Below are 20,831 nucleotides of genomic sequence, written 5' to 3'. Positions count from 1 at the left end.
AAGCTTGATGTAAAAATACAATACTAAAATATTAAGCAGAAAAATAATACAAAAACAATACAAAATATTAAGCAGAAAAATAATAAATTTATGTTTCTGTAGTTGTAAAAATATGCCTCAAGTGAGAAACTATTAATAACATAATAGAAGTGTTTATAATGTAGTAATGTGGTTGTACAGACTAAATTAAGAGTTTAGGAGTTATAACAGAAGTGTATTTGTGCGTGTGAGACAGAAACCCATGGGATGAAAATATCCACAGTGCAGCAGAATAAGTAAAGGTGATAGGTTAGAAAAGCAAAATAAACCCTGTGGCAACTGTCCATTGGTTTATAAAGTTCTGTATTGTCTTGTAACAAAGAACTGGTGGCTACTTTGAGCTGTGCCTGACTGCTTGCTCCTCTAAAATCTCACAGCCTGAGACTGATGTTTAACTGAGCAATAAATTGTTCTTAGCCCAAAAATAGTCCCATCCCTTCATTAAAAGCAACAACAATGGTACAATTCCTTCCAAAATTCCCTACAAGTGAATTATCACACTTTCCCATCTCCTTACCCTTCCCTGGCAGGATGGACTTCCCCATCTGGCCTTGGGATAGGAGTGGCTGGACTAGGGGAGCTAGAAATGAGTTTTGTGTATAAAGACAGCTTTGACAGGCCTGGTAACTGCTTTTTTTTGGGTTTTTCTAATTGCTTCTGAGCAGGAGAAGTTGGTCCTTGGGAGCTGTGATTCCTGCCTGCACGCAATGCTGCAGGCTCCAGAGGAGAGACCCTGGGTGCTGATGACAAGGACGTGGTCCAAGTGCCACCCCGGGCATTGCCAGCCACAGGTGAGTCCAAAACCGAGTTATTGCAGGGCAGCAGAAATAAAAACTTGGGTGAGGCGTTTGTTTTGTGGTGAACAACCACGTTGCATAAAAACCTCAGCACCTGGAGGGAATGTTCCATCCCAGGTGGAGCAGCTGTCCCTGGTTGTGTCAGAGTCATCCTCTGGTCCTGGAAATCCAGCAGATCTTTTTGTCTTTGTGAGACTCATCACAAAGTCCTGGAGAACAACTGTTGAAAGTTACCGTGGACCCAAAAAAAAACCAAACCACCACCCAAAAATCTTAGTTGGTATGAAATGAGTATTGAGGTGCTTGTGTTAAAACAAAATAAACAAATGGCCTGTGAGCCTGTCAATATTCTTAATTGTAATTGGGCAACAAAACCCATATATTGAGCAAAAACCTCATAGATTTATTCATTTTTAGTAGTTTTTTTTTAGCTAGTAGGTTTCTTTAGCTAGCAGGTTTTATAGCTAGCAGGTTTTTTAGCTAGCAGGGCTTTTATTTATTAGTATTTTTTCAAATAATTTTAAAAGTATTTTTTGTTCTATTTATTTATTCCCACACCCCCCTTTAAATTGATTTTATTTACCTTTATTCCCCCCCACACACTTTATTCCCCCAGGTGCTTTTTTTAAGGTAATTTTGACCCAGCTAAGAGGGGTCTGGCAGACTTAGGTCCTTTTCCTCAGAGAAAAAAAAAAAGCTTCTTGATTCTTTGGCTGCTGAAAAGGAACGTTTCCTTTTGTTGCTGAGGCAAATCTTTTTGATTATGTGAGTTCAGGATTTAGGGGGAAGTCTTCAGTAATCTGCCATTTTTATGGTTTTCTCCCTGTTATTAAGAGGTCTGAATAACTGACCTATTTATTCACCTGAATTTATTTTTTTTCATATCTTTGTTGCCTGTTTACTTCTGCTGGTTCATTTCCTGGGAAACTGAAAAAAGAAATTTAGAGATTTCTATTTTGTTTGTTTTTTTGTTTTTACTTCATTTTTTTGCCCAGTGGTTTCAGAGAATCCCTGGCAGTGCACCCTGAATGAGTCAGGCAGCCCCAGTGTGCTACAGATTAAGATATCCATAGGTGGGAATTACTAAAAATCTTTAAAAAGCCCCAAAACAGTGCTTTTTGGTGCTTGCTTTATCCTGCCAAGAAACAAAACAAGAAATGGGAGCAGAATACCCTCAGTGTGGCTGTGATAATGCTGCAGTGCTGCTGTTTGTTGCTGTTATCAGGAATGTTCTTGCAGTGCCCTGGAGCAGGGAGATCCTGCAGCTCTAGGATAACTGGCTCTAAAAAGACTTTGGGCTAATTTTAATGCTTTTTTGGAAAATCAACAGCTCTGCCAGGTGAGACTTGCTGTCAGTGAAAGCATTTTCTTCTGATGGTACAATGAAGCAATGTTTAGCTGTCATTATGTTATTTTTCAGCTTATAAAATATCTTCTCTGAGGATTCTTAAGCTGATATGAGCCAGAAGCTCTTGTCACCTCTAAAGAGGAAGAAATCCTTCCTAAAGGGTGGTGAGACCCTGGCACAGCTTCCCAGAGCAGCTGTGGCTGCCCCTGGATCCCTGGAAGTGCCCAAGGCCAGACTGGATGGGGCTTGGAGCAGCCTGGTCTGGTGGAAGGTGCAGTTCCATTCCCAACCCAAATCATTCTGTCTCAGTCCCCCAGATGTTCATAACCCTGGCATAATTTAGGATTCTCCATGAAAATTCTTAAAACTCCTTCCAGGCTGCCCAAGGGGCTTCCCATGCTCTGCCAGCAGCTCCTGGCATCACGGAATGGCAGCCTCCAGTCTTGAACTGCTTCCAGGGCTTTGCTGGACAACTCTGGGACCAAAACCCTTCCAGTGATGAGGAGCAACACAGGAGTGTCTGTTGATTCTTTTGCTTCTTTTTTGCTAGGGCTGGGATTAAATGTGTGAGATGGAATTTCTTGTTGGGACTCAGATGTTTATCAGTTCTTATCCATGTCACAGTCCCACAAACCCTGAGTTCTGCAGCCCCTCACTCTGACAAACTAAACATGGAGCCCATCTCTCTCTGCAAGGCCTTTTATGGATCAACTGATTAATTAAGAAATGACACCTGAATTATTTTTACTTTTAACCCAATAACCAACCACCCATGCCTGCAATGGGGACTTTTTTATCCAATTACACAAAACCACCCAAACCCATGGAGAAGGAGGAGAAGAAGAAGAAGGAGAAGAAGGAGCAGCCTCCACCCCAAAACTTCCATCTTGCTTTATATCTATTCCTGCATTCTAAACCCTCAAACTCTGAGTTTCCCAGCCTGTGATATCACACACTTCTATTCAAACTCCACACCCACAATCCCAGTTCTGTCATTCCATTTTGGAAGCTTCTCCACAGCCTCAGGTCAGTGCAGTGTTCTCCTGGGGTCAGGGCCTGGCAGCACAGAAAGCCCAAAATTCTCAGTATTCAGGGTTCCAGCAGTTAATGTCTTTCCCTGCATAATGAAGGATTAATCTCAGCCTTCCATGCTGTCCTGACTGGTGATTTGCCTTTTAATGTTCATTATTTCAAGCCTTCCTTACCATCTTTCCATCAAAAGACATTTATTCCACCAAAGGGAATTTTAAAAGCATTTTGTGTTTTGCTAACTGTACTTTAAGTGGGAGCAGGGAGCAAAGACTTTTTAGGGCTCTTTGTTTAATTTAATTTAATTTAATTACTTTCTAAAGGATTCTTCCAAGGGCTAGAGAAAAGTGAATCACACAATCCCAGAATGGTTTGGGTTGGAAGGGACCTTAAAGCTCATCTCATTCCACCCCCTGCCATGGCAGGGACACCTCCCACTGTCCCAGGCTGCTCCAGCCTGGCCTTGGACACTTCCAGGGATGTGCAGCCACAGCTTCTCTTGGGGTCTGTGCCTGCCACCCTGACAGGGAACAACTTCCTCTCAATGTCTGATCTAAATCTCTCCTTTCTTCCTGTCACAGATACCACAACAATATCACTGTCTAATTGCTTTGATGCTGTTTCATTCCATATATATTTATACCTGAAATATTAACATTTTCCTGATGAAGTTGTGCTCATGTATTTCCCCTCAAAATAAACTTTGGAAGAGAATTTAAGTACAAAGAACTGCTTGAGACTTTTGGGAATAGTGAATGGTTTTGGTAAATAGTTTTTTTTTGTCTGTTCCTTCACTGTTGGAATGAAAACAAATATTAATCCAGAAGGCCTGTCTGGACTTTAGATGTAATTTTTTATTGTTGTTTTTGAAGGTAATTTATTAAGACCAGTGGCTTTCACAGGGTTTGCAGGGGAATAAAATAAAGCCCTTACTGAAGACTGTGGCAGTTATAATTTGATTTTTTTAAAGGCAGCATTTAATTAATTGATTTTTAACTTTGATATTCCGAGTGATTCCATCCTTTTTTTTTTTTTTTTTCCTGCAACTTGTTAGTGGTTCCTCTGTAAACCCCAGAGAGAATTTGTGTGTTTCTGGGTGGAAGGACAGGCTCCAGTGTTCTGGAAGCACCGAGCCTTATCTAGGGTACATTAAGTCCCTCTTCTCCTGGGCTTTAGACACATTGTCCTGCACAACTCACATCAGCAGTGATGAATGGCTCTGAAAATAAAACATCAATCCATTTGCTGCAGACCCTATTTTTAATCTGTGCACAAGTATTTTATCCTCTGGCCAAGGAGCAGGAATTTCTCTTTGCCTGCTGCTTCCTGGTGGCCCAGGCAGGACAGGAGCTGGGCATTGCTGTGGGCTTGATGCTAAATTCTTGATATGTGTGATATGGAATTCTTGACAGTGCTGATGTGGAATTTTACAGGATATTTGCGTGGCCTCCACGGGGTCTTGGTGCCTCTGATTCTGTTATTTCATAGGGATTGGTTTAGATGTGCAAAATCAGTTTATAGCAGGTGATAAACTCTCAGTTTATTTATTTAAAAACATTTACTGCAGGGTTCTGCCATGCTCTTGGTAGGAACACACACGACTAGAGAATATTTCTACAACCTTTTCAGAAAATACCCAGGAATGGAGATCTAAGCCTGTGACAGCTTTCAGTAGGCCAAGGATTAATAGTAAATTAAGATCAGAGAATTCCAGGTTGGAAGAGGCCTCAAATATCATCTGCTCCAGTCTTTCTTGGCATAAATAACCTTGGAACAAATATAAATTATTTGTAATATTCCTTTCTGCAGCAGTATTGGGTTACTTTTCTTTACGCACCTTTTGCTCTGTGGAGTTTCCAGGTGCCCTTCCCTCCTTCCCTGGAATATTTTGGTGGATTTTGGGGTGTAACAGGGATGGTGGCTCTTGTTTTCCAGAGGGGATGTGTTTGCCTGGGACAGGTGCATTCCCAGTCTCGCAGAGCAGGAGGTTCTGAGCTGTGACCGTGCCACTCCAGCACCTAAAATGTGAAACCTGTGGAGAATTCCTATTACTGTGCAGTAAGTCAACTCTGATATTTGCATATTTATTTTTAGAAGACAGATTTGGGTTGATTTAAGGCAATGGAGGGAGCATGATTTAGACTTGATCCTTTTGTCGTGGCTACGTTACACGCTGCTGAAAAATTCATTTAGCTCAGGAAACAAAAGCAAAGCTTTGCTTTGCTGCCTTTTCTGCTCACTAGATGAACATCTAATATTAAAAACCTTTTTTTTTTTCTCTGTTCCATGCAGGTGAATAGCAGGAAGCAAACCATGGACACTCAGTTGTTCTCCCCATTCCTGGGAGCAGTCCCCAGTCCCCCCACGCTCCTGGAGCCGTCCCAGCTGTGCAGGGACTGGCCAGGATGTGCTGAGGATTTTGGATCCCAAACTGCCTTCCAGGAGTGCCCAAAACAAAGGTATCAGCACCCCTGCTGTGGCCTTGGGGCTTCTGGCTCACTGGGTTTTTTGTATTACAGAAAAAATTCTGGATTTTTTTTTTTTTTGGGAGAGTTTCAGGCTTTTCAGGTTTTCTTTGCTCACTGTGGTTGTGAAGAAAATGTGTGTGGGGTTTTTCTTTTTTCCATCCTAAAGCCAAGTGATGATGACAGAATATTGCCTTTTTTTTTGGAGGGAATTGGGTGATAGAGACTGACACAGCAGCTTTTGAGGAGAAAATGCTCTTTTACTGAATTTTTTGTATAATTTGATTAATATGACAAAATCTGAGGTGGGGTGAAAAGTGGAGTCCACTGGCTCTCAAAGTGCTAAAAAGGTAGCAGTTAAATAAGATCATGGATTGTAAAAAAGACTTAATGTTTTTGCTGGTTTCAGTGGGAAGTGTCAGAGTGATGTTTGGTTTTGAATAAAAGATCACACAGCTTTGGTGTCAGCTGTAAGAGTTAATTTTAAGCAAGAGGTGGCAATTTACTAATTAAAATATACATTATTTTCTTAAAGCAGCCTTTGGATTCTTGCAAGTGGCTTTAAAAAGCCAAAAAGTTATGGAATTAGGGTTAATCCATGTCTACACCCATTCTGAGCCTGTGGATATTCAAAATTCCTCCCTAAAAAAAAAAAAAAAAAAAAAACCAAGAAAAAAAAACCTGCTATTTGACCAAGACACAGACAATATCTGATTATCAAATATCAGTTCTGCATTCACAAAACATTTTCAAGAGTCTTTGCACTTCTGTGCATCCCAAATTAAATCCATGTCCCTTTGAGAGGAAACTGAGCAGTCACAGGGTAAATCAGGGACTGAGTTAGAAATGAAACTGGGGTGAGGTCTGAAAAGCCAGCAGGGTGTGATTTTCATTGATTTCACAGTGGCAAGAGATTAAAAAGGTGAATTTGATAAGAGTTTGTCCCACATTTTATGGTCTCTGTTAATCAGCAAAGTCATTGAGCGATTTTGTGGCAGCCAAGGTGGTTTGGGTGAGGTGGGACCAGAAATCTCAGAGATGCTGAAAGGAATCGAGGTGGGGAGGGAATTTTACTGGAGCAAAACCTGAGGATAGAGGGAAGGAGAACTGTATAATTAACTTGTGAGGAAGAGCAGCAGTCATTACAAACAACTCCATAAAAATCTAATTGTGCACCTGAAGTAAAAAGTTGGGTTTGTTTACAAATTGTTGAAAACCTTGGGTGTTCACCAGAAATATTGATTAAAATTTTGACCTGTCCAAAAGGGGATTAAAAAGCAGTTCAATTTAAGTATATATAACTTCCATATATGTTATTTTTTTTTGAGATTAACATAACAAGTTTTGAATTATTTGGCAGTAGGGAAATTAGAGTGCTCCATCCTGTGAGAATATTGATCCTAGTTACGCTCTAACAAGACAGTCAAGTGTTGCCCATTAAATAGTTTTGTTTCTTGGAAAGAGAGGAAAATTTTTGCTGCTTAAAAAATCTCTGGTGAAACAAGAAGGAAGATAATTCTGCTTCATTTGGGCTCTAGAATTCACAAATGCAGGAAGGGATTTCTGTAGAGGGATGCTGAGGATACATTAAATTCAGAACAACTAAAAAATGCGGCTAAAATAAAGGTTTGATCTTCTTTTTGTCTCTTTTCTTTAGGAAAAAGACTTATTTAAAACTTTTACTCTGTTTTGGTTTTTTTATTTTCTTCAGGGCACCAATAAATCTTTCTTACACTGGCAATGGCCCTGATGTGTTTGGGTTGGTGTCGAGCATTTTAGAGGAGCCAACCAAGCCAGAAGCAGCTACAGATTGGTAAGTTTGTTCTGAGGGTTCTTCTAATTTCTGTGCTGGCTTTTATGCCCATTGTCACACAGATATGATACACATTTTTAATTATTTCGAAGTTGAGTAATGGCAGCCTTTTAAATCCCCTTAAAATGTGGAAGTGTCTTTACTTCATTTGTTACTAAAAAAAAAAAAACAATACTGAATTGTTAAAAATGGAAATTTTAAAAAATTTTCCATCAGCTTTACAGCATTTGAGGAGGGAAAAAAAAAAGATAATAATTTTAACCAGTAGGGAGTTGACTGAATACAGTGGAATCTGAGATATTTAACAAATCCAAATAAACTCTGCATTTCTGAAGGTGCAGAATAAAGAGTGTGGGCGATGAGATTTCACAGAGCTCTTGCTCAGTGGCAGTGGGAATATTCCTCCTGTTTTTGAGGAGAGCTGTGCATGGTTGGTCAATAATGTAACTCTGGGGAATTACCATGATGCTTGTGAATTATTTTAAAGTAAGAAAGGTTTTAGATGCTGACAGGAGGTTGGTTTCGCTCTGTTACAGGAATTCTCCAGCAAGATTCTTTCCCCCTGTGTGGGCACCTGATCTGGGCAGCACCGGGGAGTTCCCAGGGCTGCCATCTCAGCACTGTGTCCAAAACAAGGATTTTCCCAACCTGCTGGGCTCCAGCTGCCATCAGGAACCCCTGCAGGAGCCTCCCGAGCTGGAGATGCTGCACAGAGGCTTGGGAGACCTGCAGCTCCTCGAGTCGTGGCTCTCTCCCTGTGCTCACCCCAGCAATGCCCCAAGGAACTCTGAAAATTCCCCTTTGCAAGCCACAGCTCCCCAGGAAGGCTTTTCCTTCCCAAATGGGGGCTGGAACCAGCATTTGTGCACTTACGACCATGGGAGGTTAAATGGAGGCCACGAAAAATGTGGGTCCAATTTTCAGCCTTTTTCTCCTCAGAGCAGGATGAAAGAGAGCCCCAGCGTTGAGAAGGAGTTTTGGAGAAGAGGAAAAGCTGTGAAAAATTATGCTCGAGGACAAACTCAGTATTTCCCTGATCTTTCCAATCAGCCTGGTGATAACTCTTGGGATAAGGTACCCCAGGACAGCCACGTGTTCTCTAAGAGATATGAGAACTTCCCAGCTGCCCACAAACTGCAGTCACCTGTCCAGCCATCCCTTCATTTTTCCAATCCACCCCCTAAGGAAAATACTTTTTCTGGAGGAGCAGGCAGAAAACCCCAGGAAAGCCATGTGCAGAATGGCCATTGTGGCTTTACTTTAGGGGATGCTTTTAATAATAATAATAATGATGAGTGTAAAGTGAATATGGCACCTAAGGGAAGCTCTCCTCAAGCAGCTGAATGTGATTTATCTGTGCAAAATGGAAATTACTCTTCGTACCAGGGGTGTGCATGGCTGGATGGGAGCAATCTGGCAGCTGCATCTGAAATTCCATGTGGAAAACAAATGGCAACGAGCCCCCAGTCCTCATCAGGGGTTTCCAGCATGTCTGGGGGCTCTCCCACCCACCAGCCTTTCACACAGCCCCCCTACTACTCCCAGCTCCTCCCTGCCCTCCCTGCCAGGAAAGATGGGAGGCTCCAAACATCAAATGAAGTTTCCAGTCACTTGGGGGTTCCTCATTTCATCTCGGAGAGCCAGAAGCAGATGAGAAGATCCCAGGAGGATGCTGGGGTGACAAAGGAGGGGCAGCGCCACAAATTCCCTGCTCGTTTTTCACCCGACTGGCTCGTGCAGCAGAAAGCTGCAGGAGAAGACCCCGCTGAGAAATGCCAGAGGTTCCCAAAAAGGCAGAGCCAGGAGAGTGGCAGTAAAGAAAACAGAAGAGGCAGAAGGAATTGGAGCCCTCGTTTGGGATCCAGGGCCCCGAGCCGCCAGCCCTTCGACGTGTTCCCGACACAGCGCGAGCAGAACAGTGGCAGCTCCTCAGATCTCATCACTCCTCTTCCTTCTTTCCCCTTCATGCCTGATTTTAAGCAAAATCCCAGCTTCCCTCCATTCAATCACCATCTGTTTTCATCAGCAAATCCTTTCCATTTCCCTCCGCCGCCGTTTCCACGCCCGGACCTTGCTGATCGTTTTCACTGTGACGACTTCAAGCCCTTGGGTCCTTTCATGAGTGATCTCCTCCCTGGAGAAATCCCTGCGCCCTGCTTTGCCTTTCCAGCCCCATTTAACAAGTGCAGACCCCCCAGGAGCCGCAGTGGCCCCTCCAGCGAGCTCAGCATCCGGCTGGAGGAGTGCTACGAGCAGTGGGGAGCCTTGGAGAACGAGAGGGAGAAGGTAAAGCACAGCTGGTGATGATTCCTGATAAAGACTTGGCTGGTTTTAAGAGAGAAAGTTTTTATGGTGTTTCTTCTTTGGTTTGTTGGGGTATTTTTAGTATTTCTTTTTGTTGCTTTGGGATGTTTTTTTGGGTTGGGTTGGGTTTTTCTAGTCACAGCTTTCTCCTCTTCTGTTTTTTTTTTTCTTGTAATAAATCTCTGGCTGTAGTAAAAAAGAAAATGAAGTAACTAATCCTGGGCACCCTCTGTGTGTTTGTAGAGAAGACCTACAATATTTTTCATGCTCCCAAAGAAAATTTCAGTTTTTGCTCTTCTCACTGCAGTTACTTTCCTGCTTCAGACTCGCTCCCAGAATTGTTGGCATTATCACACTGATAATGAGGGTATTGCACTTGGGAATGAAAGCTCTGTGCTCTAAAGAAGCAGGAAGAGCTTTCCCAAGAGGAGTCAAATCCCTGAATAGGTCTCAGAAAATAAATTGCCCATAATTCCTGGTTCTAATTATGCACTGGGTACTTGGTGACTTCCACATGGGAGAAGCCTCCTGGTCTCTGGATAAAGGTGTGTGAGCAAAGTAGACCTGGAAAACACCTTTTTCTTCCCATCATCAGCTGTGGGGCCTTGCTAATGGACCTTTGGAATTGTGAATGGAGGTGCCTGTGTTGTTCTCTCATGGATGCCTTTAAACAAGATTTCTCTCTGCCTGCCTGGCCTTCCAGGAATGCTCTGGAAGTGAGAAAGGGATGATTCTTGCTCCAGTGTTTGTTTCCTCTTCTCAGGCAGGATTAGGGACACTTAACTCATTTGCAAAGACCTAGTCATAGTTTTTGTCTCCTACTTTTTATTTCATCATGAAAGGAGGGTTGTTTGTCCTCATTAACTAACGGGTCTTAATTGTCCCCTTGCTCTGGTCCATTCCAAGTGTTCCAGTTTTATCCCAGTGAGCTGCTCTGCGTTTCTCAGGGTGTTTTATGGTTACAGAATAGAAACTGCTCTCAGTCCTCCAAGCCATAGCCTGGCTCCCATTCCTGCAGCCAAACCACATTCCTCAGGAGGGGATGGCTGCAAGGAGAGAGGAACTCCCCCTGGGATTTGATTTAATTCTCTTTACCTTGTCTAATCACTCAGCCCTCTCAGCTCTCTGAAGCCTGCTTTGGGGTCACAGCTTACCTGTCTCCTTTCATAAACCCCACTTTTCCAGGGATCTCACGTTTAAAGCATTTCCACAAATTAGGATTTGTCTGCAGTATTAAATGTGCACATAGTTTAGTTAATTGCTTATTAACTGCAATTAATTACCTAGTGTCTTTATATGAATCCATGACATTTTCTCCATCCATTTTTATTTTCTGGATGACTTTCAGGCTCCTCGGATGATGAGCAGAGGTGGAGTCAGCTCTTGTAATCCATGTTAGGCCAGGGCAGGGACTTAATAATGTGGAAGTAAAGCAAAAAGAGAAGGACTTCACCGCATGCTTTCAATACAAATGTGCGCAGTGTGAATGTGGACTTAGCCTTGCCTTGAACTGCAGTGCAGCTCCTGACCCCTCTCTCCTACATCCATGGTACCCTGGAGGAGGAATGAGAGAAAGAATCTACTGCTAGCTGTGTCTTTTCTACTCAAGTGTAAGAATTTCCTACCCAGAAATAGGTTTGTGGTGTTGAGTCACTGTCTGTGTTAGACCCTGGCTAAGCCACTCTTTCTCAGTGGAAGTTTGGCTGTTGTGTTAAAGATGAACTTGAGATGTGATTTATGCTGCTGCTATCACCTGGTTCTTTTTTTAAATAATCATAATGTGTGACACTGGAGAGAAGCAGTGAGAGGTCTTGAACTCTGAGAGAGAGCTGAATTAGAGAAATATTCCTGCAAGGAAGCTGAGAGCTGAATTAGAGAAATATTCCTGCAAGGAAGCTGGAGAGGGACATTTGACAAGGGCATGTGGTGGTAGGTCAAGGGGAATGACTTCAAACCAAAAGAGGGCAGGGTTAGGTTAGATTTGGGAAGAAATTTTTACTGTGAGGGTGGTGGGACCCTGGCACGGGATGCCCTGAGAAGCTGTGGCTGCCCCTGGATCCCTGGAAGTGTCCAGGGCCAGGTTGGATGGGGCTTGGAGCACCCTGGAAGTTGCAGGTCCTTTCCCAACCAAAATCATAGTGTTGCAAATCCATGTCCAGGCAGTTTGAGCAGAGGTTTAGCTTTTTCCTCACAGAAAAAGGAAGCATTTGTTCCCTGTGAGGGTGGGCAGGCCCTGGCACAGGGTGCCCAGAGCAGCTGGGGCTGCCCCTGGATCCCTGGCAGTGTCCAAAGCCAGGCTGGACACTGGGGCTTGGAGCAACCTGGGTTGGTGGAAGGTGTTCATGGCAGGGGATGGAATAAAATGAGCTTTGAGGTCCCTTCCTGTCGCTGTCGAGGCAGGACGGGAATGAAGAGACTCTGACTCAGAAGGTTGTGAGAGTAAAACTCCAATTTTATTCAAAATACACCGCTCTTGTATACAGAGCTTCATGAGGACTAAATCCATTGGTCCTGAAGTGAAAACAACTCACAGCATTGGTGTACAGTGATAGAATTTAACTATAAACAATGTGAACAACAAGAGAGATAAAGAATTATTTACATTCTTCTCCAGCTCTTTCCCAGGGTTCTGCCTGGCTAGAAACTCTCCGTTTCTCTCTTTGACTGAATCTGAGACCCACACCTTCCAACCCAAACCATTCTGGGATCCGGCGGTACTGGGGAATGTTTTTCTGCCAACGCTCACTCCCGACCCACCTGAAAATTCCCAACAGCGCCAGAACCGGCTTGCTGGGGCCGCACTGATTTCAGCCACCTCCCTGACGAGCTGTTTTCCCCACAGGCTGAGGCTGACCTCGCCGGGCGCTTCCCGGGGCAGCGCGTCTCCAGCCCCGCGCCGCGGCTCCCCGCGAGCCCGGCCTGCGTGGATCGCCTGATCGCCGACCAGCGCCGGCAGCGCGCCCGGGTACGCCGCGGGGCTGCAGCTCTGCACTCCTCCGGGGTTTGTCTGGCTGTTCCTCGCTCCTCAGCGGGGTTTGCTGCTTTCTCGTGGTTCTCGTGGGTAGCTGGAACTCGAGAGGTGAACTTTGGGGTGGGTTTTTGTCGCCACAGGACACGTGAAAGCGCGACGCGCTTTGCTATTGCAAAGGTGAAAAAGAGGAAGTTTATTTTCTGACTCCAGCATTTATACTTTTCCAAAGGTGACAGTGGATTGGAGAGTGGATGTGCCACCTCTCCAATGACATTGGACAAACTACCAGTCCATCAAATTTCTCCCTCTCTATGGAGGAATGCAAAACAATAGGTTGTCTCCACCTCTATGGAGGAATGCAAAAGAATATGTTGTTTACAGAAAGTTGTGTGAGAAAGTTCTCTAACAGAACGTAAACTCAAAAGGCTTTAGAAAATCCTAAGAATCAGAGCAACAGATTTTTTTTTTTTTGGATGGAGTGGTATGGTATCATTTTAAATTGATGATAATGAGAGGTTAGCTTCTTGGAATTATTGGTAGAGAGGGAAGTCTAGGTTGGAGGGGTGTCATGTTTTTGATTGCTTTATTGATTTTCCTTAGGTTATGAAGTAATCTTTAGGAGGTAGAAGTCTTTTTGTGGATGATGAATACAAGGCTATTTGTGGATGCGATGTGATTTTTTTTATAATTGTTCTTTTACTACATGTTCAAGGGTACTTAGGTTTTTCTTTGATAAAGGTTATTGATTATTTTAAATAGGGTTATTAATTTTTTGTGGTAGCTTTAGAATGGTGACTTTGGACATGGTCTCTATTAAAGATCTGCTTCATCATCTGAATCACCATCTCTGGACATGTTTAAAAAAAGACTGGACTTGGCACTCGGTGCTGTGGTCTAGTTGTGTTAGGGCATGGGTTGGACTTGATGATCTTAGAGGTCTCTTCCAACCTCACTATTCTGTGATTCTAGTTTTTCTCCCCACTGGAACAGTACATCTTTTCTTTTATATGTTGAGAAGTTTCTGTATAATGAAGGGATGTGCTGTTGCTATTTGATCTTTGTGAGGGCATTTACTAAATTTGGGGGAGAGGGAGGATTGTGGGAAGTAGCAAAGGTAAGAAGACTTTCAGAAAGCTGTGAGGCCCCAGAAACAGAAAGAGCAGAGAACTCAGAGCTCCCTGCAGCTGCAAAGTGTACGAGTAGAAACGTTGCAGTGGTACAGCAAGCAAGGACATGAAGCAATAACTTGAATTTTCTGCCAGGTGCTCGCACTGATACGAAGCATGGAGAGGCTCTGTGGTGCTCCCCTGCACAGGAACATCTCCAGGGCCTTGGAGCTCCACCTGGAAGCCATCCAGGTGGCCCAGGCACGGCGGAACGATGCGATTGGGAATGCTGCCAACCCCCAGAGCCACGGGGGGCCACGCTACAGCAACGAGAAAGGTAATGCTGCCCCTTCCTGCAGCCCTCAGAGCTTTTTTGGGAGTTTAATTGTGAGTGTGTTCCTCTTAAAAATGTAAATTTGCAATACGCAGCAATTGCTGTCGCTTCAGCGAAAGGAAGTTTGAAAATAGACTCTTGTTGCTTTTTAAGACTTTAAATTGGGTTTGTTTGGTTTATGTATTTTGTTTTGCTGTTATTATTTTAAAAAATTGCTGTTTTTTCCTCTTGACTAGGAGGCAACTGTAAGAGCTCCTCAGTGACATTATATAACCATAAGTGGTTGTCCTAAAAGCAAAAATACACTCATTTTTAAAATGCACTCATTATTTCCTGATATGGCTAAACTTTTTTTTCTCTTCAGCTTATAAAATAATAAAAAAATTGCCAGTGTTGTGCAAAACAATTGTTTGCCTTACCTAACTCACAAACCCACCAGGAATGACATTCCACGTTCCCCAGATTCTGTTGAAGTAAAGCCAGAATAACCTGGAGCAGCAGTAAATGTGGCAATTTATGGTTTGGGGTTAAAGATCATATTTTTTTTTCTTCAGAAACTATCTGTGTCTCAGAACAAAAGAGGAATTCACTCCTTAGTGCTGAAGTGGACAGTGAAGTTCCTTTGGCTGTGGAATAGCTCTTCTTGTGAGGGAAAGATAAGCAAAATATTTTGCTTTTGCAATTCAGGTGTCAAAAATTAAAATATAAAATTAATCTAAAATGTCATGCCCTTAAAACAATAGATCTATCTGCAAATTGGCTTTTAAAATAACTTGCAAATCTTTGATGTGACTTTAACTCCAAGTGTGAGTCAGGAGCAGTTGGCTAGGCAGGAGAAGTAGGACACAGATTTTAAGTGGATGATTATGGTTAGATTTAATGCCAATACACCATCCAAATATTGCCAATACAGCATCTAAATATTGCCAATACTGTAAATAACAGCTCTGTCATCTGTTACAATGAGTTATGGCTTCAGCAGGTCCTGGTCCCTCCTGCTGAGTCTCAGGTTTTGGTGAGACCCCCTCCCCTCCTGAATTCCCAGAGGAGTGTAGGAGCAGCTTGGTCCACTTAGTCCCAGATTTCATCAACATTTCTGTCTGCAAAGTTGCAGTTTTGGTTGGAAATGGGCAGGTTTGCAATCCCTGGCCTTGCAGGATTTGTAGTTGCAAACGAATCCCCTGTGGAGCTGCTTTAAGATTTCATTTGTGTATTTGACCAGATCTTTGTGCCTTTACTCACCCATCCAAAAATAAATGTTCCCTTCTTCCTGCAAAATCAAAAAACTGCCTGCAGCCTCAGCAGACCAGTTTGCCCAGTATCCACCAGCATTTTGAGCCTTTTGCAGCATTTTGGATCCTTTTTCCACTGACAATTCATGTGAGAGGTTGCAGCTGTCGTTACTGGTGCAGCTCAGCTGCTCCTTGAGCACAGCTTGCTCGGAGCTGTGAGTTGAACAAATTTATCCAATTAAATTTTTTTTTTAATAATGTATTGGAGTTCTGGCTGCTGAGAATTTCAGATTTTCTGTGCTGCCAGGCACTGACCCCCAGGAGAACACTGCATTGACCTGAGGCCGTGGAGAAGCTTCCAAAATGGAATGGCAGAACTGGGATTGTGGGTGTGGAGTTTGAATAGAAGTGTGTGATATCACAGGCTGGGAAACTCAGACTTTGAGGGTTTAGAATACAGAATGGATATAAAGCAAGATAGAGGTTTAGGGTGGAGGCTGCTCCTTCTTCTTCACCTTCTTCTCCTTGGGTTTGGGTGATGTTTTGTAATTGGATATAAAAGTCTGCATTGCGGACTTTGAGAGATCACTTATTGGGTTAAAAGTGAAAATAATTGAGGTGTCATTTCTTAATTAGACAGTTTAGCCTTTAAAAGACCTTGTAACCAGAGCTAGTTAGCCATTTTGTGCCTTGTTAATGAAGGACTGCAGAACTCACTGCTGTGAGACTGTAACATTGATAAGAAATAATGAACATCTAATTCTAAATGCAAACTATGGTCCTGAGTGCCTTCAATCCCAACCCTGACAGAGGCAGAAAGAGAAATCAAAACCTGTCAGTAACGTTTCCAGGCTTGTGCAGTTATGTATAATAGATAAATTTTGCGCCATTTCTAATATGATACATGTGATATTGAATATTTGTTAGAGTAGACACGTTTGTATTAGGAGTCCCCCCCACCCTCGCAGGCAAAACCTGGTGCATATTAAAAACTGATTTACAGGTAAAAGGATGTGGCTGGCCAGGGATGGGACATGGGGGACCCCAGGCACTGATCATCGCGTGAACGACCCGAGATGGATCTCATGGAAATCCTCGGGCAGATCCATGTGAATGCAGGTTCCCATAAATTTCATCGAGGGATTCAACAACTCCGGACACTGAATTGTTCTCCCTCATCACAAACAAAGAAAATCTTATTAACATATAGACTCTGAATAGAAGAATTGCTGAAATCTTGGCCTCAGATGGATTTTTCCCTATAAAAACTGCTTGTGCCAGGATGGAGGTGTGTGGGCACAGAGGAAAACTTCTGCTGAGGCTGACTGTGTTGCACACCCAGCGCCGACCCCGGGCTCGGCTCTGTTCTTTCCTTGTGGCTGGCTAGATAGAATTTAATTGCAAATAAATATTTTATCTTTTCATCTTAAATTTGGCCGGAGAAGTATTCATTTGTCACGCAGTGATGTGTTTTTTGCTGTTGTTGCAGGTGTGCTGGCCCTGGCAGCTGCCCTGCGAGCCCTGGCTGGTGCCACGCGCCGGGCGCGCACCGCGCTCTGGTGCGCGCTGCAGCTGGCTCTGCCAAAATCCCCGCCTGCCGCACCCCAAAATCAGCACCTCCTCCTGCAACGGCTTTGCTCCTCAAGCACAAGCAGCCAGGGGAAAAGCAGCGTGGAGCAGGAAAGCAGAGGAAGTGACAAAGCTGAGGAAGCGAGGAAGATTTTGGAATAATCGCCGATAATAAAACGGAAAGCCGAGGATGGGGAGGGAAGGGCTCAGGTCCTGCCCAGCACTGCGAGAGGTGGATTTCATGGGATGGCAGGAAGAGGTTAATTAAAAAAAAAGGGTTAATTAAGGTGCCTGGTCAGCGCTGCAGTTGTGGCACTGTGATTCTGGTGTGGTGGGACTCGGCTTGTGGTGATGTTGCTGCAGTTTCAGCGTTGCTGCTGAGAATTTTAATGTCCAGAGGAGCTGAACAAGGGCTGAGCTTCCCTCCTGTGCTTACCCAAAGCTCTGAGTCCACCAGGACCTGAGCAACCAGAGTCTGCTAGAACTTAATTCTCTTTTTTTTTCGGTTAATGAGACCATTTAGGATATTTGAAGGTACTCGACAGTCCTTCAGGGTTTGTTTTATTTTTATTTTTTGCACCATGTGTAGTTCTCTTCAGAGCCAAAGTGATCACTGAGTGGTTTGCACCCCATCACTGTGTGGGAGCAATCCACGCTGCTGTGGTGGTGTTTTTTTGGGACAGGTTGTCTCTGTCTGACAGGAATAATCAGTGTTCAGTGCTGATTTTGAGAGAGTTTTGTGCTGCCAGTTCAGTTTCCAGCAAAGCCAGTGTGAGCTGAGCTTTTCCACAGAATTGTCCACTTTGTATTTTCCACTAAAAAAAGTGGATTTTTGTAGCTTTGCAGTGTGAGCTGCGTGGAAGTGCACGTTAACAGGTGTCAGAAAACTTTCTCAGGATTAGAAATTAGATGTATTGATTCTTCAGTGGGTTTAAAACCAGTAACAATATACCATAGTATGCACTTAATTAAAAAAAACTATTATTTGTTATTAATATATGTTCACGGTACTATAATTTTTTTTTCAGACACATTGCATATTTATTTTAATGTCTTCATTGAATGTTTATTGAAAAATCTATTTTAGTAATATGAAGTTAAATATTTTGCCAAATCTTCCAAATATTCATATTTAATGATTTACTCAGGAACTCTGTATATTATTATACAAATATACATGTGGTATATAGGAATTCTTTGGGAAAGGGATGTTTGCAAAATATTTACACAAAGCTAATTATTTACTAGGTTACCAAAGCTCTTTCACGGATTATTTTTTTGGTGTGGAAGGTTTAATATATTTAATTGCTTTTAATTAGTCTCCATTGTGTGGCTTAGACAATCAGTGTGGTTGTTCAGGGTGAAAACTAGTAAAGAATAATTAATTCAAGGTGTGACCTTAGGGCATTTAGGAATATTTTAATGCTTTAACAACTGTATTGCTGTTCCACAATCTCCTAACATGTACTAATAATTAAGGTTCTTGAGTATCAGAATATTAATGAACAGCTTTGGAGAGCAGTTCTTGGGTTAGAAGTGAATTTAGTTGGGGATTTAAGCAAAACTGGAAGGACAAAAATGAAGATTTTTGTATCGTGTGGTCTTTAGTGTCAAACTTGACATTTTTGTGGGTAATTATAGAGCTGTTCACATATATATTTGTACTTGCAAAATTGTTCCAAATGCAGTTGTGTAGTTGTGGATCCGTGGATGTTTCTAGAGCAGATTTTGTCTCAGTTGTGCCATCCTTAACTCCACTGAGGCGTGAGAATTTGTAGCTGAAATTTACCCAGGCCTCATTGTAATCCACTGAGTAAAATTTAAAAGCAAAAGTAGATAGAAATCAGATAATTACTATAGCAAAATTATGGTTTTTCCCCCTAAAGAAAGTGAATTCCACTTAAAAATTATTAATTCCACATAAAATTCCAAAATTATTAATTACACATGAAATTCCACGTAAAAGATTATTTCAAACCTTAGCCTAAAAAACAAGCACCAGAGTTATTTTAGTGTGTTTTCTCTCTGTGTACATGGAATTTATTTGCACAAACTAATTCCAGAAGGTTCAATCTGCATTTGTGAAACTGATTGTGCTCTACAGCTTAAAAGTGGAGTTTGCAGGATTTCAGTTCGTGGGTGATTTGGGGGTTTAATTAGCCAAATTAAAATTAATTTATCATTGCTGTGCTGGCAGAAAATCAGGATTTGAGAGTCTGGATCTTGAGTTTTTTTCTGTTTACACAGCCAGGGTTGTTTTGTAGTGGTGAATGTTTAGGGTATGATTGGTTAATATTGTACTGCTCACGTGTTAATTAATGCTCTTAATTAGTTCATCATTAACGTGCCTTTAACAATCTCATTTTTCCAGAGTGTTAAGAAGCCGTGTGGTCACTTCTGGTTCCAATTCCAGTTTAGAAATGCGTTTTAAAGGGTTACACGTGATTGCAATCGGCACACAGTTGTTAATTACACTAATTGCACTCAGAGCTGATGAGGTTTGGGTTCCTTGAGGAGCTCTGTGCCTCTGGGATGTCCCCCTGGATCATGTGCCAGGGTCAGGTCCTGCAAATGCTCCTGTTCCACTTGGCCTCGCTCAGTTTGCTTCACAAAAACTCCAGGTCTTCAAGCAAAAACAAGTTTTTCTTGACAAAAATAAGTTTTAATCTTTTTTTTTTTTTAGTGCCCTTTTCTTTAAACGAGTTTGTGATTATGGAACTGCATCACACCTAGAATGAGTTGTCTTCAATTCCTAATTTCAGAATGCCCCACTTCTGTTGTTTTATTACAAAACCTTTTGCGTTTTAAAGGGAAAAACCCCACTTTATTTTATAAAACAACACCTGGAGTTGCAGCAGCTCTGTCAGAACATAATTTTCACTGCCTCGTGTTCAATTTGGCAGCAAGGTACAAATTCTGCAAGTCTTGCACTGAATTTTTGGTGTGAATAAGCACAAGTGTAATGCTTGTATTCACATTTTACTGACTTCAGGGAAAGCAGAATTGAGGTTTTGGGTCACACTTAAGCCAAAGAGGTGGTTTTGGTTTGGAGTTAGGTTTGATGTTATGGAGAGAAAACAAAATTCCCCCTTCCCTCCCTGTTTTGAGAAGCTATCAGGTAAAAAATTCAGTTTATTCCCTTTTCTTCCACCTCCACCCCTCCAGTCAGCTTTCTTGAGATTTTATTGTTTGGGTTTTTTCCCCTGTTTTGATTTATGCTTTTTGAATTTTTGGGGTGGGCTGAAGAAGGTGGCAGAGTTGTGAGCAGTCCTGGTGGCAGGGACACTGGATTGCTCCACTTTAAATAAATTGAATACTCAGTTGTCCCTTTCTGAGTCAGGATTATTATCAGGGTACTTTTTGATAGTTGGTAGTGAAACTTTAATGCTTTAAAATCCCAAATTTATAGTCCAGTACAATGTAGACTTAAGAATTACAATTATTTCTGTATTCTGTGTAAATAACTGAAGGTTTTTGATTATTCAACCTTATTAATTCCCAGAAGGGAGGACAGCAGCAGGGAAGACCTTTTTTTTTTTTTTTTTTTACTTTATTTTTAACTCTTTATTATTTGTATTTCTGGTTATAGATTTTGTATCTCTGTTTTTCTTTATCCACAGGGCCCCTCTGGCAGTTAAGCTGCTCTGATGCTATTTATATAAAACTAAAACTCAGAAATTGGTATTAATTTGTTATTTCCATTAGAGCAGCAGGCAGGGAGGTTATTTAAATTTTTAAGTTCATGCTGCTTGTCTTGCTGTGGCCTTTTCAGGAGTGGGTGACATTTAGTTCCCAAACTGCTGCTATTGCACTTTTATCCTTTC

At 42.3% G+C, this 20,831-nt stretch overlaps 1 protein-coding gene across 1 annotated transcript; it reads left to right on the top strand.

The window, feature by feature from the left end:
• The first annotated feature begins 592 nt into the window (after positions 1-592).
• LOC144245902 (uncharacterized) lies at positions 593-19,038 on the top strand. The gene is made up of 8 exons (XM_077781353.1): positions 593-830; positions 5,149-5,271; positions 5,506-5,672; positions 7,390-7,491; positions 8,028-9,777; positions 12,638-12,760; positions 14,029-14,209; positions 16,928-19,038. The coding sequence occupies exons 3-8, from the start codon at positions 5,527-5,529 to the stop codon at positions 17,167-17,169; spliced, it is 2,544 nt and encodes an 847-aa protein (XP_077637479.1). The 5' UTR covers positions 593-830; positions 5,149-5,271; positions 5,506-5,526; the 3' UTR covers positions 17,170-19,038.
• The last annotated feature ends 1,793 nt before the right edge of the window (positions 19,039-20,831 follow it).

The sequence above is a fragment of the Lonchura striata genome, chromosome 1, assembly GCF_046129695.1.
Source record: "Lonchura striata isolate bLonStr1 chromosome 1, bLonStr1.mat, whole genome shotgun sequence".
Lineage (NCBI taxonomy): Eukaryota > Metazoa > Chordata > Aves > Passeriformes > Estrildidae > Lonchura > Lonchura striata.
This window is presented reverse-complemented; position numbering and strand designations above follow the sequence as displayed.

What these genes read in the sequence shown, in the direction of transcription:
- LOC144245902 (XM_077781353.1), top strand. Translation starts at nt 5,527, where the DNA reads ATGGACACTCAGTTGTTCTCCCCATTCCTGGGAGCAGTCCCCAGTCCC. An exon ending in CAGGAGTGCCCAAAACAAAG is followed by an intron (nt 5,673 to 7,389) that starts GTATCAGCACCC and finishes TATTTTCTTCAG; the next exon opens with GGCACCAATAAATCTTTCTT. An exon ending in ACGCTACAGCAACGAGAAAG is followed by an intron (nt 14,210 to 16,927) that starts GTAATGCTGCCC and finishes CTGTTGTTGCAG; the next exon opens with GTGTGCTGGCCCTGGCAGCT.